The 17,574-nt window shown below is 39.7% G+C and overlaps 1 protein-coding gene across 3 annotated transcripts in view; it reads left to right on the top strand.

Annotated features, from left to right (window-relative positions):
* Positions 1-17,574, top strand: part of GALNT18 (polypeptide N-acetylgalactosaminyltransferase 18) — a 247,750-nt gene that overhangs the window by 159,290 nt on the left and 70,886 nt on the right. For all 3 annotated transcript variants that reach the window (XM_082318958.1, XM_082318956.1, XM_082318957.1), the window contains exons 5-7: positions 6,572-6,755; positions 7,612-7,809; positions 10,322-10,436. In XM_082318958.1, the coding sequence (XP_082175084.1) occupies positions 6,572-6,755; positions 7,612-7,809; positions 10,322-10,436 (497 nt within the window). The remainder of the gene's footprint in view (positions 1-6,571; positions 6,756-7,611; positions 7,810-10,321; positions 10,437-17,574) is intronic.

Raw genomic sequence — 17,574 nt, 5'->3', positions numbered from 1 at the left:
TTCCCACTCCTCTGTACTAGATTCTCCTGGGCAATTGAAAGAGTGTGTGTTTGCATAGGGGCTGAGAGGGGAAATTTATATTTTTTTCTGCCTTTGTTGTGGGAGAAGGGTGCTGTTTATGTGCTAGACTGAAGAAATCCTTGGCTTGTAGTCCAAGGTGTGAGCTGGAATGAATTGTTGTAGGCCTCATTTATCTTAATAGACCTGAGGAGGTTTGACAGCAGCTGAGACTTTGGATTGCTGAATGTGAACGTTGTGACTGTACAATTTCATTACACTATCTGGCTTTACATGTGGGTAGCCTGAACTTCTGAGATTAGATTATGCATCTCTGTCAACAATGCAAGTTAGGTATAGTAATGGAGGAAAAGGACTATACTGCTTTTTTGTTTTTGAGGTCTGTCCAAATCAATTCCTTGCATCACGGTGGTAATTTCCCTTGGGTGGTTTATCTATTACCAGATAACATGAGGTTATTAAATACGTGTGCACAGCAGGCACTCGTTATCTGTTTGTGCATTGTTGCCCTCTGTTGCAAACATTCTATATACACATGTGCATTACAAATGACGTGCCTCTATCTGGTTATAAATATTTTCCATTTGGAATTACCTGCTTCTGCTACAGAGATGAGAGGTGATCACTTGAGCATGAAAGATAAGGGGCCAGAGGAAAGGAAAATAAAAATTATGAAGTACTGAGCTGCATACGAAATAAGTGACATAATCCAATGTACAAGCCTATTACATAAAGTGCAGCAAACAGTTTTTCTTACATGCCTAGCTGCTGCGATGAATTCACGTTATTACATGAATTCGGGTTGTATGCCTACAGAGTGACTGAGAGGGAAGAAAGGGTTTTTCTTTTGCAGCAAACCTGGTATAACAGGCTTTCTTTATTTGCCAGGAAGAAAGTTAGCTATGTTAATACGTTCTGTTTTTCTAAAGGCTGTGAAATCATTATTGGAAGAGTGGAAAAGCAGCTCTTCCTGTTCCTGAGACTTTGGGCCACAAATAATCAGATAAACAAGATGGAAATATCTTGGTTTAAAATTAATTAGTTTGTGCGAATTCTGTCTTTTTGCCAATTTACTTGCCTTTCTTGCAGAAGCAAGATGTAGCTGATGAGATGCTCCTAGTACAGCAGCAGGTCTCATGGCGTACTGACTTCTTGTCCTCTGCCAGTCGGCCGTTTTGCCTTGGTGCAAGGCAGAGGATCCCATTCTGACCTACTGCATGGGGCGTTCAGGAAGGCCCTGGGATCCTTGCCAGGAGCAAACTGACCAGTGGGCTCTTGGGTCCAAGACAGGCAGTAGCTCTGCTGTATTCCTGCAGCGGCTGTAATGATTTGCCTTTAAAAGTGTCCTTTATGATCCAAGAAAATATCCAACATGGATATTTACCTGGGCACCAGACTGTGCCTTCTAGGCAGCTCAATGAACACACAAAGCTAGAGCATAAAAATAATGAATTGGCAGGATTTTGCCCCTTTCATATTGTGTGTCAATCCACAGTTTCTGGCACAGGGAGGACAATTGTTACGTTAAACCGCATTCTGTATTGAAGAATAATTTCTCTCCCTTCATAGTAAAAGAAGCCATGTTTGTGCCAAGTGCTAAGGTTAAAGAGGGACATGGTAATTCCTGGGCCTTTGACATGGAAATAAATTTTTCCCTAAAGGTAAAAGCGCAAGGCTTGTGGAGATAGCAGTAACATCCAACATTCTGCTGCACCAAAGTCAACAGGGACTTCTAGGCTTTAGAAAATGCATAAAGTTAGGAGAGAGCTTTTATTTATTTATTTATTTATTTATTTATTTATTTATTATTTTAGCTCTGTTGGCCAACTTACAGCTAAGAAGAAGAGTTTTAAAAAGTCAGTAAAATGCACCTGTCTCAGCAAATCATGAGTGCCAGACTTTACAAATGTAATCGTTCTGAGAGATGTGAGGACTCATTTAAGCATTCAGAATAGGAGTACATTAAAGCATGAAAGTTATTGGAAGTGAGGCTTAATTGACTGTTCTTTCAGCTGCTTCTCTATGAATGTGAGGCAGTAATTTATTATTTATGACAACACTGTATCAATAACTTCAAAATTTGAAGTCTGGGGACAGATCCACAGCTGCTGTAGGACACTGGAGTCTCACAGGGCTAAGGCACCGTACATCATTGAGCATCTAGCCTGATAACTTCCCAATTTAGGGAAGGTAGAGGCATGCAAAACATAGGCCACTAGCACGCGACTGGATGAAGAGCATGATCCGTAGATGGTTTTCTTTCTGAGAAACTCCCTGGGGCATATGTGAGAAATCTTCTCCATATTGTATGGCCTGCCACAACCCCCCAGCGTTCGAAGAGGAGGCAGGACTGTGGTCCAGATTGCCCCTCTGAGCTAGGACTGGCCACTCACACAAGCCAAGGAAGCTGCAATGTTGCAAGGAGAGCAGCTGCATTGCCAGGGCCTCTCTGAAGCCCACCATGCTCTCAGACCATATCCTGAAAGGAAGATGGCTTGTGAAGGGATTTTCATGAACTAAATGATCCCTTCACATACAATCTCTGTAGCTGTGGGATGGCTGACATCTCCTGACTCGTTATGCTCCCTGTCTCCATCCTGCCCTGCCTCTGCCCCTTCCTAAGAAGGCAAAGTTGCATGAATTCTTCATCACTGCTTAGTTGTGCTGAATAGGGAAATTTGACCAACAAAATCTTTGTATATTTGTTAAACGCAAACAAACAACCTCTTAGAAGTATTAGAACTTAATTATGTTAATATTAAGCATAACGATGACACATTAATTATGTTTTCTACATTTATGAGGAGAGTTGTGCTGTGCTTTCCAGCCATCTGTACCATATAGAGACAGGTGGTAGAGTGCAACATGTCCAAGTGCCAGATCGGCACCATTTTCCCATTCTATATATGGCTGCTCTTTCTCTCCAATTGCAGATACTCATTCAGCTTAGTCAAATTGAGTCCTTATTTGAGAGATTCTGCGCTGAAAGGCAAATGCATCTATCTTTATAAGACTGTTTGTTTCCATAATTAGAAGCCGAATCAACAGTGTATTGAAGATGACACATTTGCTCATTCCCTTTCTTCTCCCTTTGGTGGCATAAAGCAGTGAAGCACAATAATTAATGGAAAAGACTATTTATTATTCAGGAAACGTATCTGAAGTGGAAAAAAGCAGAGCGTGGGTTAAAAATGTATTGCTGAAGACCATCAGTGCCATCACAAAGTGTATGATCAGTTCTAGGGGGAGAGTCCTATTATTCAGTCCAGTTGGGCAGGGTGCTCTAAAATGGTCAAAGACAATTGAACTCAGATTTCTCATGTAAAACTCAGGAAAACATGGAATGCATGAAAAAAAATGACTTAAGTATCCTGCTAGGGCATCTTTAATGTTCTTGCCAAAATAGTGACTTTTTTAGCTTCATTTACATGTCTGCTGTGTCCTGTGGCTGAGTGAAAATGATACATTTTTTTAGTAGACTTACCTTTTCTTCTGGAAAAGTCTGCACAATAGGTTTTGTAAGACAAAGAGTGTACATAATGCTCTGCTCAGCACTCTGCCTTTGCAAAGCAAGGCTAAGCTGTTTTAAATAACAAAGGCCAGAAAATGCCTGACTGCAAAATATTACTTTGTCTCCTGTGGACATGGTACAGAGTGAGTCACTGCTTCTGGGCCAGTATTGAAGATTAGGTAAAATGCAGCACTTTCCTCCTGAGGCTGATACTGAAGTCCAGGGAAGGATTCCTCCATACTGACTGACCACTGGTAAGCCTCCAACATTCCTCCGAGACACTCTCAGGCCATTCACTTCATTTGCAAAAAGCTGCAGTGTAACCAGAAAAATTAGAAGTGTGTACTGCCTAGTAAATGTCCTGCCTAAGTAAATGTCACAGCTATAATATACAGCTGAAGTCATGCTGGTGGCAAGCCAAGATTTGGGTTCTGTTCCATTTCCACCTATTTCTGTACTACACCTAGCTATGAAAAAGATTTTGTGTTTACTCAAGCTTATAAAGTCAGTCCACATTAGGAGAACTATATGACAGGAGTGACAATAGCCCACTTGCTAAAAACGAAGGTGACTGAGAGAACAGTGACTTTATCAAGAGTACTGATTTTCAAGTCCTTGATTATAGCCTGATTTCCTTTTATATATTTTATACTCAGTGGTGATGCTGCATTCTTGTGGAAAATAAAGCTTCCTGGTATTGCAAAGCTGTGAACAGCCACTTACACCGAGAGCAAAGCTTTGATCTTCATGTTTTGATATTCACCCTCCGCAATGTTACATTTTGGGAATAGAGGGCTGTTTTGCACTATATTTAGATGGGCATAATTTCAGTAACATAAATGTTGTCTTTTGAATTTAAAGTGCTGTTAGCTAGTGGTTGGTTTGATAGTTTTGTGCTTGCTACAAATCTGTGTGTGTTAGGGGATGAACAGTAAGAACATGTGGCTTTGCACAAGCGTGACAGAAAATCTGAATATGATCTTTTGACTTTATAATAGAAGAAAAGTGTATTGATCGATATGCAGCAAATCTAATACAAAGTAGAATAGTGCTCTATGCTATGTGTCTTAATGCCTCACATTGTTTACTTAAGGTGATGCAGTCATAGATTAAACAATTTGAATAGATATTGGCAATGTAATGTGGAGAATTCTAGGAATATATTGAGTCCATTCCTAAAATACAGCTGCAGTTTAAGTACTGTGATGGATGTGGTCATCAGATAATTTCTTTTTAATTCTTGTTCTTTATGAAAAACTGTAAGTATCAGAACTTTTATCTGGTATTCTCTCGCTTCCATGCCGAAAGTTCATTTATGCCGAGGTATGGGGCATGCACAGTCCTGTAATGCCAGTGGAACCAGCTGCAAGAGCATCACGCCTGGTGGCTGGCTGTGAGTCTTTACAAAGAAGGGTGAATTTGAAAAGTCTTTGTTCTTGACCGTCTTGTCCTTTCCTCCATCTCCTCAGAGAAGTAGGTCCACTAAGGTCATGTGGGTTATAAAAGTCTTCAGGTTAGAGAACCCCTTATGAAACAGCTCTGTTCCTCTTTGTCAGCCTAAGAGAGGACACGTCTGCCTCCTTTCCAAGGATGAACATTTAATGTGGCTAATAAAATGTGCTTGCTTTTAATGTTCTGTTGCTTTAACCATTCTAGTGTGCATGTTGTCCAGATCTGTTGGAGGCAACCAGTTCCCAGAGTGGCTGGCTTATCATATTGAGAATCTACCTGAGCTCAGTGCAGAAATGTCCCCCTGGCACATAGCTAGGAGCAGATTGCACTGCTAATGCCAGCGAAAAAATAGAAGAGAAAGTTTCGTTGGCTAGGTTTAAAAGAAAAACCCTGTTGTATTTTATTGCGGAGCAATTTGGGCCAGCCAACATGACAGAAGTTGTACTCCCTCCCACACTGCTGGCTACGGGGTGCTGCTCCTTCCTCTGCCGGACGCTGGTGCCATCCCTTGTGTGATGCAGCCTCCCCTCAGCTCAGTGCCCCAGGGTGTTAGGTACTGGCCAAATGCAGAGAAAAAGAAAACTGCTGTTCTCTAGAGTTTAAAGTCTAAATAGACTGAAAAGAAGAAATAAGTGTGGTGATCCCATTTTGTAGATGGGGAATTGATTATGGAGAAATTAAGTGGCTTGCTCAAGATTTCACAGAAAGGGCTAGGCAGCATTGAGCTTTTAATGCCGATTTGATGAATCCAGCTTAGCATTGTAACCACAGGAGTATTATTCTGCATCACAGCAAAGACATTTCTGGATTTGTGGGGAGATTTGGAAGAAAGGGACATTACCAACACCAAGGGAATTCTGAGTGGTACCATAACACAAATAGAACATAGCAATGCTAATAAGGAAAAGTAGTGAACAGTGTTTTCAGTTCATAATAATAGTGAACAGAATATTTCAGCTCTACCTATTGGATTTTCTCATGCAATGGTCTTTAAACCAGAGATATGATAGCTGTTGATTAAAAAGTTATAGTATTTTAATTAGGAATGATTCTCCTCCAGTCTTTGTTTTCCTGAGAAAAGAGGAGAAGTCATGGAACTTTTTAGTAGAGATAGAAAAGAGTTGTTGAAGTTTAGAAAGAAAAATAGAAAAAGGATAAATATTTCATTTTATTCTTACTTTTTTTCTTGAAATATTGATAAAGTTCATGGACAATACTTGGGCATATTTTTCTGGAAATACAAGATCATTATCTTGTTTATTGCTACAGTAACATAATATGCACTTACGTAGCTATGGTACATTATGAGTGCTTTATTTTGTAGCATGTTAATGTTAAAAAGTGGCAAGATTCTGATGTCAGTCATGTGGGCTAAATAGTTACACTTGGAATTTTTTATTCCTATATAATTTATGGTCCTTCTACTTTTTGTTTCCCTCTTTTTAGACTTAACTGTTTGAGAATTCTTAGTAGTTAAATCAAAAGGGAATATTTCCTTGTGTGAAGACTCCTCTTTTGCTGGAAGAACAGGTTTTTACGACTTGTCGAGCTGATGCCTGTTGTTAACGTTGAATTCTTTCCTTTCCACAGAAGAACTCAAGGACAAACTAAAGAAGTATGTTGATGAAGTGAATGCCCGTAAGCCTGGTTTCATCAAGGTTGTTCGACACAGCAAACAAGAGGGGCTGATTCGATCTCGAGTTAGTGGATGGAGAGTAGCCACAGCACCAGTAGTTGCTCTCTTTGATGCCCATGTGGAATTCAACGTGGGATGGTACGTGTCTCGAATTTCTCTGACCAAGGGACCTTTTCCAAGTACGGTTAATAAACTAGTCAATGGTGTTTCTCTTGCATATAGAGGCTGAATTAGCATTCTGATCTTTTTAATGAAGATTCAGACACAATCATGGACACAAGCATGAAAAACGTATTTGTGCTGTGTAACATAATCTAGATCCATTTTTACAGTGTGAGTTATCTGCTGGTCTAATTACAATGTATTTAAACTATATTGGAAAACTGCACGTTAAAAACATCCTCTGATAATGTAGCCCTTTGCCCATAGGGGCAAATTTATCTTCTTTTAATTAAAAAATATTGCTTCTTTTATGTCCTACCCTGTAAAGAAAGAATTGTCATTTTGGCACTGAGGTTGCCACTCTGTGTAAAAGTAGCGCATAACTAAAACCATGTATTTTAACTTGTTCAGTATGGATTTAATATCTCTGTTGCTTCTTGAGTAAAAAAGATAGTAAAAAGGCAGGAGCTACTGTCCCTAGGATAGATCTGTTATTAACTCTGCTCTTGATGTCCTTGATAATATTGAGAGCCTGAAGTTATCCTTATTCAGTAGCAAGGGTGTAAATGCTCTATGATATGCAGATACGCATTTCTTCTATTCGCCAGCTAACATCAAAGTTAATAATGGGCATCCTAGATAAAATATTGCAGTGTCTTATTTTGGGGCAGATCCTGCTCTGTCAAAACTCCATCTCAAAGCAAAGGGAGCTCTGAATAGGTAGCAGCTATAGACTTTGCCCTTTCTGAAATATACAGCATAAGCTGCTATTTCCATCAGCGCTACACTTCCACTGACGTAGTCTTAACATTTTTTTTTTCTTTTTTTTTAGGGCTGAACCAGTGCTCACTAGGATAAAAGAAAACAGAAAAAGGGTCATTTCTCCATCATTTGATAACATTAAGTATGATAATTTTGAAATAGAGGAATATCCCCTCTCGGCACAGGGGTTTGACTGGGAGCTGTGGTGCCGATATCTGAACCCTCCTAAGTCATGGTGGAAACTGGAGAACACAACTGCTCCGATAAGGTAAGATGCAACTGTGACCTACGTTAGTGTGTCACTGGCAACGCGCATTTAGGTATGACCGGTGGTGACTGGTCTCAGCTAAGTAATACGTTTTGCTGACTGTAATGTTAAATTAGATGTTAAATTAGTTAAATGTCCTTGAGCTGTCCTCTTCAGCTTTCGTCGTTGACCCCTACACAGTCATCAAGAGAACTGTTGTTTTCAGTAGATCTTTTTAAATAGGTTTCCTTCTTATTAGCATGGGGTAAAACACAGCTGAAGTGAAATGGTGGACTTGAATGCTCAGCAGCACTGCTTTCTCCAAATGTCTTGTCTGCTAATTTAGTGGTAATGGGCCATAAACAGATTTTTCTTTACAAATGCATTATATAAACAGAACTGATCTGACGGTTGTATTCTTTATAATACCGTCACATAGCTTTACAGCTATGTTATGTCCTAGCTGGTCCACTGATAGTGTGTGAGCAAAGACAGTATTAGATCCTTGCTTTGGTACAATCTAGCTCTGTACTTTCTTATCATGTCTAGAGTATTGTTAGGCTGGTACAGAACAATGCCCTTATTTCCGGAAGCGGAGTACGTGCCTCTGAATCCCCTCAGCAGCTCTGCTGAGATTCCAGGCCTTTCTTCTAGCTGTGCATTCATACCAAGGAGGTCACTGGTACCTATACTCTAGCTCTCCGCAGAAAGAAAGTGTGAAGGCTGTTTTCACCAGCTGCAAAGCAGAACCTTAAATAGCAGTGGCAGCGCGAGGGAGTCATCACTACCAATCAGTTTCCATGCAGTCAGTGTAAGGGGTATCTTTCATCCAGTAGTTCTGTCTTTTTTGGGCAGACAGCTTTTTGGGGGAGCTGTCAGCTTAAACACTGCATTGCACTGACCCACATGCTGGTCATTAGAACAGGACTCAGAATTGGAAAGTAGGAGATAAAAATTCACAGGTTTGCCACAGGCATACATAAAAAGGGGTGGTAATTTCCACATCATTAGAAATGGTTATCAGTGTTAATGAACTCTGTTAACATTATGAGTACGCTTTGAAATATTCTACTAAGTCCTGGAGAGGCAAACCTTCTGTATTAATTATGGTGACGTTTTAAATTAGAAGTATTTAAACTCAGAATAAAGAGCAAATCTACTTTTCCATTTTACCCCCAAACTCTGTTCTATGTGAGGATTGTGGAGCGAATGTCCTTCATGGATATTGGATGTTCAGGCTTGTTCCCTAGCCCTTTCCCCAGCACCTTTTTTTCAGTGCAATACACGGCATGTGTGTGCTGGATAATTCAAACAAACAAACAAAAAGCCATATGTATTGATTGATGGCTTCTATCATGCCTCCAATATGCTTCTAGAATTATAACAAAGGGAAGCAGGTACTCTGAAAAATACTTTAAAAACGACACCAAAAGCAAGAGTACTTTGTCATAAAAGAAGCATAATTTTTGAAGTGACATTAACTGCTATTTTCTTCATTAATAAATACATCAGAAACAGTCTTTCATTGTTATAAAGTGGGTACTATAGCACTTCAAGTTAAAGGCATAAATGCATAGATTTCTGTAGAATTGTACAATTTGCGATTAAGACATCCTGTAATCTGTTTGAAAGCAGATGTCTACACTTATTGCAGCTTGAATGTTCCCAGTAAATGCAGGATGATTTCCCCTGCACTGCTAATTAATATGCTATTGTTACCAGAGTTCCTGATACCAGCATAATAATCAGAAAAGACATTTTTATTTCTTGCCATTGTGGATTATAAGGTAGGAGAAAAATGAAAAGGCTAAATTACTTGTATTCTCCTCCACTGCATCTCATAAAGGTAAAATTGTATTCTCTGTGCCTAAACTCTTACCTTCTTAAGCTTGGCTCTGCATAGTGAAAGTTGGTTAATTCAGGTCATGACATAAATAGAGCTTGCTGATTCGGTAAAGATACGTGACTTGTTTAAATTTGGCTCAGGACAATGGGCTAATGTTACCGTATGCTGGTAAGGGCAGGCATTTCTTGATTCTGTATTGCAGAATCTTATCTGAATGTTCCTATTCAAGAAGTAATTTCTTTTACATAAGCTTACAGACACAAGTTTTCTTAGCTGTAGATGAACCTAGCTTCTGGCTAAACACACAAAACTGTGCATCATTGGGTATCCTTGTTAATTATCACAGACAAGAAACCTGAGGACTTAGCAGGGACAGAGACCAGAATGGCTGATGCCTCAGAAATGAAGTTGGGACTCCTGGACCTAGTATTGTTAGCACTGAAATCCTGCCTGTTCTGGTTATGTCCAATAATTTTGAGTCTGTTTTCCTTCAGTGGTGCTTATTTCACCATAGAATCAAGAACGTTAGAAGACAAAGCTGAATAGATCTGTTTGAAAAACACCTTCTTAAGAATCTGTCTTGACACACCATTTGACCCAGCAATTATAAATATAATCTATTTCTGAATAATAAAATTGTTCATATTCTATCTGCTAACTTTGGTTACTGCTGGTTTATTCTTCCAGAAGTCCTGCATTGATCGGATGCTTCATAGTAGACAGAGAATATTTCCAAGAGATTGGCTTACTGGATGAAGGCATGGAAGTATACGGAGGAGAGAATGTGGAGCTCGGAATCAGGGTAAAGAACATAACCAACCAACACTGGTGGCTTACATTTAAAATACAGCTTGCTTCTTACTGTGGGGGAAAAAAAAGCAGTCAAAAATATACGGATGATGGCATGCAAAGGAGATCTGCAGCTCTGTAGTAGTATAAATTGTTGTATTTGAGAAGGGAGGGGAAAAAAAAAAAGAACAAAAGCTTCTGTGTCTTTTTAAAGAACTTACCTGGGACAAGGATAGAAATACAGAATTTAGCATTATTATTATTTTGTTCAAGTAACAATGCTGGAATTCTGCTGAGATGATATGTGAAACTCCCTGCTTACCTGTGATCCCAGACTCGTTAAGGAGGATAGTTTCTCACAGGCATAAGGGGAAAATCCTTCCTAGATTACTTGGTTTATTTAAATTAGGAAAATCGCTACGGAGCAAACTGGAATATATAGGCATTTATGCTGCCTTCCCTCTGGAGGAAAATTAAGATACTCATAAAGTGCATACGTGCACATATTTTCTTCTTCCATCATACACGCTTCATCTGTTTACTGTCATAGAATCATTTAGATTGGAAAGGACCTTTAAGATCATCGAGTCCAACCATTAACTTAATACTGCCAAGTCCACCACTAAACCATGTCCTTAAGTGCCACATCTGCTTGTCTTTTAATTACCTCCAGGGATGGGGACTGTTGCAGAAGGAGTGAGAGTGCACTTTACTTGTAAAAAAGAAGCAAAAAAATAAACTTTATTGATATAAAACAGTGAGTTAACAAAGTTCAATGGTAAACGCAACAGTGGTTTAACAAGATTTGATGGCAAGTTACACTTGATTATTTACTGCATAGAGGACAGGGTCAGACAAAAACCATCACGGAGACCCTCCTGTTGAGTCATGAGGTTCAGAAAGGGCCCCCTTGCTCTCTAAACTCCTTCTCAGGGCGGAGTCTAGGTGCAACTGGATCCAATCCTAGTCCCAGACTTGGTCAATGGTTTATGTCTAAAGGATTATATATGCACAGTCAATCCTTTATATCACTTAGCTAAGATTTCAAAGTTTAGCGTGCTGTTAGTTACGGAGGATCTGTTGCAGCAAGGAGTAACCTTGAGAGGCGTCCCTACTCAAGGGGAGATCCTGGCGTGCAGCCCACTGCCGTGCAGGAGAGCTCAGCAGGCCCTGGGCTATCCACTATTTATAGAGTAAGATGATTGACTTATAGTCATATTTGCATGCCAGTAAGAGGCTTGGGCCGCTGCTCCAGACAGCCCTTGGCTACTGTGTTGCCATCCGTCCCCAAAGTCCAGCATAAGCTGGATACAGCCATCACGACCCCCACTGGTGGCTGTCGCCTGGACAGGGTTACTGGAAAAGGTCGGGTGGGGCTGGGGGGAGCACACTGCCACCACTGCCCTGGGCAGCCTGTTCCAGTGCTTGACAACCCTTTTGGTGAAGAAATTTTTCCTAATGTCCAATCTAAAATATGCGGTATTGTGTGTGATATGTGTACTACTTTCTGTATCTCTTCACAGCTAAATACCATTCTGAAAGTACAGTGCTGTTCTGTTTGAGAATCTTTCGGGTTTTTGATACAAGAGAAATTCTTAGATAGGTGGTAATGAAAAATTATATGATGTGTGTTATAAAATTAAATTCTGAACTCTGCTGTGAAATGTTAGTGGAAGCTTGTATTTTGTGCTTTTTAGTTTCCAGAATAAAAGCATGCTGTTATACAATAGCAAAAAAGGAATTTATTTTAAAAATACAGAATTTTCTGCTGAGACTGAGATATAACAAAAACCCCTCATTTTTACTTCTCAGTTCCTGAAATTTTTTCTCCCATCTGTCAGAGATAAAGTGTTATTGCAGCAAGACTGAAGTGCAGGTCCCCTCTCAGTTACATTAGAGCACAGTTTTAAGGAAAGGGAGAGAGAAATGCAAGACTGCTTCTTTTAATAACACCATTCTCCTCACTGTGAGGGTCAGAGAGCCACCTTCTGTTCCCGAAACCTAATTTTGCAGCTCAGTGTTGCAATGAGTTGAAAATTAGTGTCACTTTGATTTTTCTTTTCTTTTTTTCAACTGATAAAACTATTGTCTCTTTGTGAGTGCGAGGAGTTTTATCTAGTTTTGCATCATGAGATGTATGCTGTCCAGTCCGCTATACTTAGCCTTGCAGATGTTGATTGGGAAGACTACTTTGATAGACAAGACCAGAGAGAAACAAATCTCTGCATAACTGAAACTCTGGAGTAGACTGGATCACTGGAATAAGGCCCAACACTGCTCTGATTTCCTTATAGCTTTTTGTCTGTCTCCAGGGAAGCAGTGCCTGACCTACATAAAATACTTTCATCTGTAACAGATCGTAGTGTGCAAGGTAGCATAATGTATGCTGTCTCATCTGACTTTATCCTGACTTGGATCTGTATTCCTGGCTGTATCAAAACAAATTACTGAGCTGTAATTTTTTTGGTTTATTACCAGCTCTTCTCACAATTCTCAGCATATCCCAGATCATACCAGGATGAATACAAATGTACAGTGCAATATTAGAGCTTCTGGGAAGCATGGTAGCATTTCTACAGATGTGAAGCTTGAAAAGCAACCTCCTTCCCACAGCCGCCTGCCTCTGGCACACACCTGCAGCCATACACCGTGTCTTGGCAAAATACAGGTGGCTGCTTCAAATGCGCTCTTGTATTATGGCCGGCAGCCATGTCATTCAGGTGCATCCTAAGCACTTGTCCCTAGAGGGGCAGCTCCCAGGGGCTGCCGTTCGTTTCCTTTAGATAGGGGTATGTGGAAAACTGTAGGCCAGGTGGTCTGTCTCTGCTGCTGAACTACATTTTCGCCTCTGCAGCACCAAGTAGTCATCTCTAGATTACTTGTGTTGCTTTCAAATGCGAGGCCTACAATGAATCACTTAATAACAACAGTAATTGTTCTGCAAAAGCTATGTTATAATTACAGTATCAGTGCGATAAATAATGTTTCCATTTTAAAATTACACTCTCCAATCCATGACTATAGATTGCTTGCTGTGCTTCATCTTTCTTTGCCATTTTCCTTTTTTAAGAAGTATCTAGCTTCATCTAGTATTCTGTTGTGTGATATGCATTATCATGTAGGGGTGGATAAGCAGACACCGTGTGCCCAAACTGGCCTCGTATCCAGGCTAGCCAAGAAGTATGATGTTGTGTGTCACATTCTCTGATATGATGGAGTCGTTATCTAGTGAAATTTCCTTAATTTTTTTCATGGCTTGAGTTTTTAAGCAAATTTCACACAGCCTGTTCCCATTCTTTGCAGTATTTAGGCACTGGAAGTCAGTTCTTTCATTGGGAAATTTTATGCATAAGCATGTAAGAGCAAACATCTACAGGAACAGAAGTTACTTTCAACTACAGAAATAACAGTAAGAGTTAGGATCATTTGAGCTACCTGTTCATCTTAAACACACTAAGTAGAATGTGGTCCCGTGTCCTTATATTACTAATTTTGTTCCAGAGGATGTAAAACTACTGTGAGCCAAACTCATATGCAGACCAGCTGCAGCATCATGTGATGACAGGACTGGGTAAATCACTGTGTCTGTGCCGATGCAGAGTCAAAGCCTTATTCTCCATTTGCTTTGTTAGCAGCTGCATCTTCAGTGATGTGATAAGATTTAGTATCCCAGCTGAGATGCTTCTGAGAAGCAAAGTCTACCTATTTAGGATTTCTTTTCATTATAAAGTAGAAACCATTGCCATGTCTTCTAAAATATTGAAATGGTTTGTTTTCAGCTGAACTGATGGGGTTTTCACTGTGCAGGAACAAGAATTAGACCCTGACAAAATGGAGGCTTATCCCAGTATCCTCTCCCAGGAGGTATTTTTGTCACCTCATCATCTGCACAAATATCTAGTTATTTGTGTTACATGAGTGCAAGAAAACCCCCAACTATTGGAAACTGTATCTGAAGTATCCATTGTTGGTAAACCATAACAAGCCACGTAAAACAGGTCTTTGATTGATGGATTATTCTCTTGACTCTGATGAATTAATTTCTCAACTCAGCTCTATTTGTCTCTAATTTGGTGTATTATTTTAACTTCTAAGAATTTTACCCTTGTCTGTGGCATTGTAATAACATTTGTAAAGTATTAAACATGTATTATTAAATAAGTATTAATAGAGTTCTGTTGCCTTGAGCTAGAAGCTGACAGATGAGTTCAAAATATGAATGCATTTTGAATCTTAGAAGCAATGCTGTATTTTCTCCTCAAGCAAATATTTGCTTGCAAGGCTATTTATTTGCCCCATAAGAAAATAAAGGCAGGCTGGTTGATGCAAGACTTGACAGCATCCTTTTTGAGCAGCTTCGGCACTTTATCTGGGATTTTTGAAAGATTCGTTTACTGTGCCCCAGAATCATATTCTTAAATTCAGTTAGGATGAGTAATGCTTCTTTTTGGTTTATGTTCAATCATTCCCAGTTGAATGGACTTAAGTGTGCTTTCAAGGGACAAGATTGCATTTGGAGGGCAAACTGGAATCACATTGCTTATCCAAGAGACCAAATAGGAACTGTGTTGGTGACTGCCTTATAGTGGAAACAAAATGTGAGTGTAAGGCTGGGCTCTGCTTCTGGGTTGTGCTTGCACAAGCAGTACTTGTACTTACGGAAGCCCCTACAAATCCAATGCAATCAATTAGATGCAATCAATTAGATCCTGCATTAGATGGTTCAAGTCTGCTTTTCAGTAGGCTTCTTAAGGGCCTATTCCAATTCCTGCTGAAGTCAGCAGAAGATTTTCTATCAAGAGCAAGCCTTTAGCAATCATTTTGTCTTTTAAAGCAGCCTACATGTTTGATAAAGCTTCCAAATATCAGCTACAACAAAGTTGTTTGTACCACTTTTAGGGATGCCTGAACAAATATTCAGTGATTCAGAGTCAAGGGAATGTAAGCCTGGGCTTTGACTTAAAGTAGTTATGTATGTCACAAAGACTTTGTGCTTGCAGATGAATTTGTTTTCACAGGGATATAATGGCCCTGTTAAATGGGTAAGAGGAAAATTTCTCAGAAGGTAATAGCTCTTTAAGGGAAAAGGAATGGATCTTGCTCCCACTAAACGATATATCAAGACTTTGTATCATCTGACCCAGGAGGAAAATTGCATTTATAGTTCAGACTGAGTATGGCATGCTACTTTTATACAGTATATTGCCATAGTGAAATTAGTTGTATTTGCAATAAAATAACATTATAATAAATAGACCTGCTTCTTTTCTTGTTAGTCTAGCGGTTTGTCTATAGAACTTAGGTGAAGCTGATGCTTTTTCTGTTGGTGGAGAACTAGACGAAGGCAGTTTATGAACAGAGGTGCAGAAATGAGTTATTTGACCAGAAAATAGTCCCAGTGTTCTTTGGGGGTTTTTTTTTTGAAGGTGCTTTTGGCTCTAACTATCTATCTTCTTTTTTCTGTTTTAACTTCCCCCCACCCCAGCTTCTGGAATCATGATTCTTCATTGCTGACTAGTTAACCCAGTCTCTCTCATATGGTGCATAGAAGCCTATTGCTGGCTCACATGTCCAGTCATTTCCAGTCCAAAGTGTTTGTGTATCCCGCTTGTTTCTCTCCTGAGATCTCTTTCTTATAATATGCCCTTGCAAGAGTGATGTTCTTGATGATCATGGGCAAGTGCAGATACTTACATTTGCCCCCAAATCTCTATATTTATCTGAAAACATTTTGGACTTTTTCTTTTTTCCCTGGAAGTTTCCAGCAATTTTACCTGTCAGTGTTTCTAATACAGGCCATGAATTAAATGAAAACTTGAATATATTACATGTAAATAGATGTCTGTTTTTATTAAGGAAAGCCTTTGCACAGTGTACAAGTTAGGGTGTAGTTTCACAACACATAGGCTTAAACAGCTACACTGGTTTCCATTTTCTCCTTCTTCTCCTTGCCATCCTCTTGTTCTCACTCTTGCAGCACACCAGTGCTTTGGCTCTGCCAGCACAGTTGTCTGAATGGCTGCCTTGTACCCACTGTCTCTCAACACCTCCAGTTCAGAAGTAACCCTTTACATTGTAACTTTTTTTTTTAAACTGCAGGGTTAATTTTAATGTTAATCCATTTGTGATTTACCATGCTGCCTCACAAACTGTTGTGTTAGGAAAACTGAGAGGCTGGTGTGCCAAGAGGTAGAAATGACTGGGAGGGAACAGAGAAAGTGAGGGGATTTTTCACAGAGCTGCTGTATTGTGGAACAGTTTGCACGGAGAGTGAGCAGTGGGATGTGTCATGTGTGCATGGTGTCCCTTTTTGTCCTTGCTGCCGGGTCCCCTTTTGTGGCACTCCACTGAGCAATGTAGATCTTCCCTAAATTCCCTTCAGAAAAATGAATCTAGATGCCCCCCATTCTTGCACTTTCAGCTACTGTCACTTGCTGTGGTCTTAAAGCCATGTTTTTAACTGATTTTAATAAGTAGGCCGTAGCCCTCCCCACTAGGGAATGATTTGCTGTACAGAAAAAATCCTTAGTGTATGATCACAGGTGCTGTTCAACAGTATTAGGTTGATGATGTGCAAAGGGGAAGGGCTGCGAAATACAGGAATAAGAATATTCTTAATTGCTACTTCTAGGTAACATTTAAATACTGCTTTTTAAGATAGTGATTTCTCTTTAACTTTACATTAAAGCTTTAAATAGAAACGTCAATTTGATTTTTATCCATTTTTGTGAATTAAGAAGAGAACATTTCTAGACTGAAGTCTGCAAGAAAAATTTGTAAAGATTGACCAAATGTTACTTCTTACAAGAAGTAGCCAATGCTTTTCATAGCCCACACTTTCAACCAAGATAAAAGTAATTCCTCGGCAGTGCAGGTATGGCCTAATACTTGCTTAGCACCCTGTGTAACCAGTAGTGGCTTCTCAGTGTGGCCAGAATTATTGCTTAGGTTAGTTTTGTTTTGGAAAGTACCTCACTGTGTTAACAACCTGAATCCCAAGATGACACAGACTAAAATTCTCTTATTTACAGGCTCGTAATTTCAACAGGAAAAAAACCCCAGCCTCTATTGAGAATAAAATAAGGAATTGTCATGCCTCCAAACGGGTGTCAGTCGCGTCATCAACAGAAACTGGCTTTCTGTGGCTTGTT

This window comes from Platalea leucorodia (genome assembly GCF_965183815.1).
Source record: "Platalea leucorodia genome assembly, chromosome: 7".
Lineage (NCBI taxonomy): Eukaryota > Metazoa > Chordata > Aves > Pelecaniformes > Threskiornithidae > Platalea > Platalea leucorodia.
This window is presented reverse-complemented; position numbering and strand designations above follow the sequence as displayed.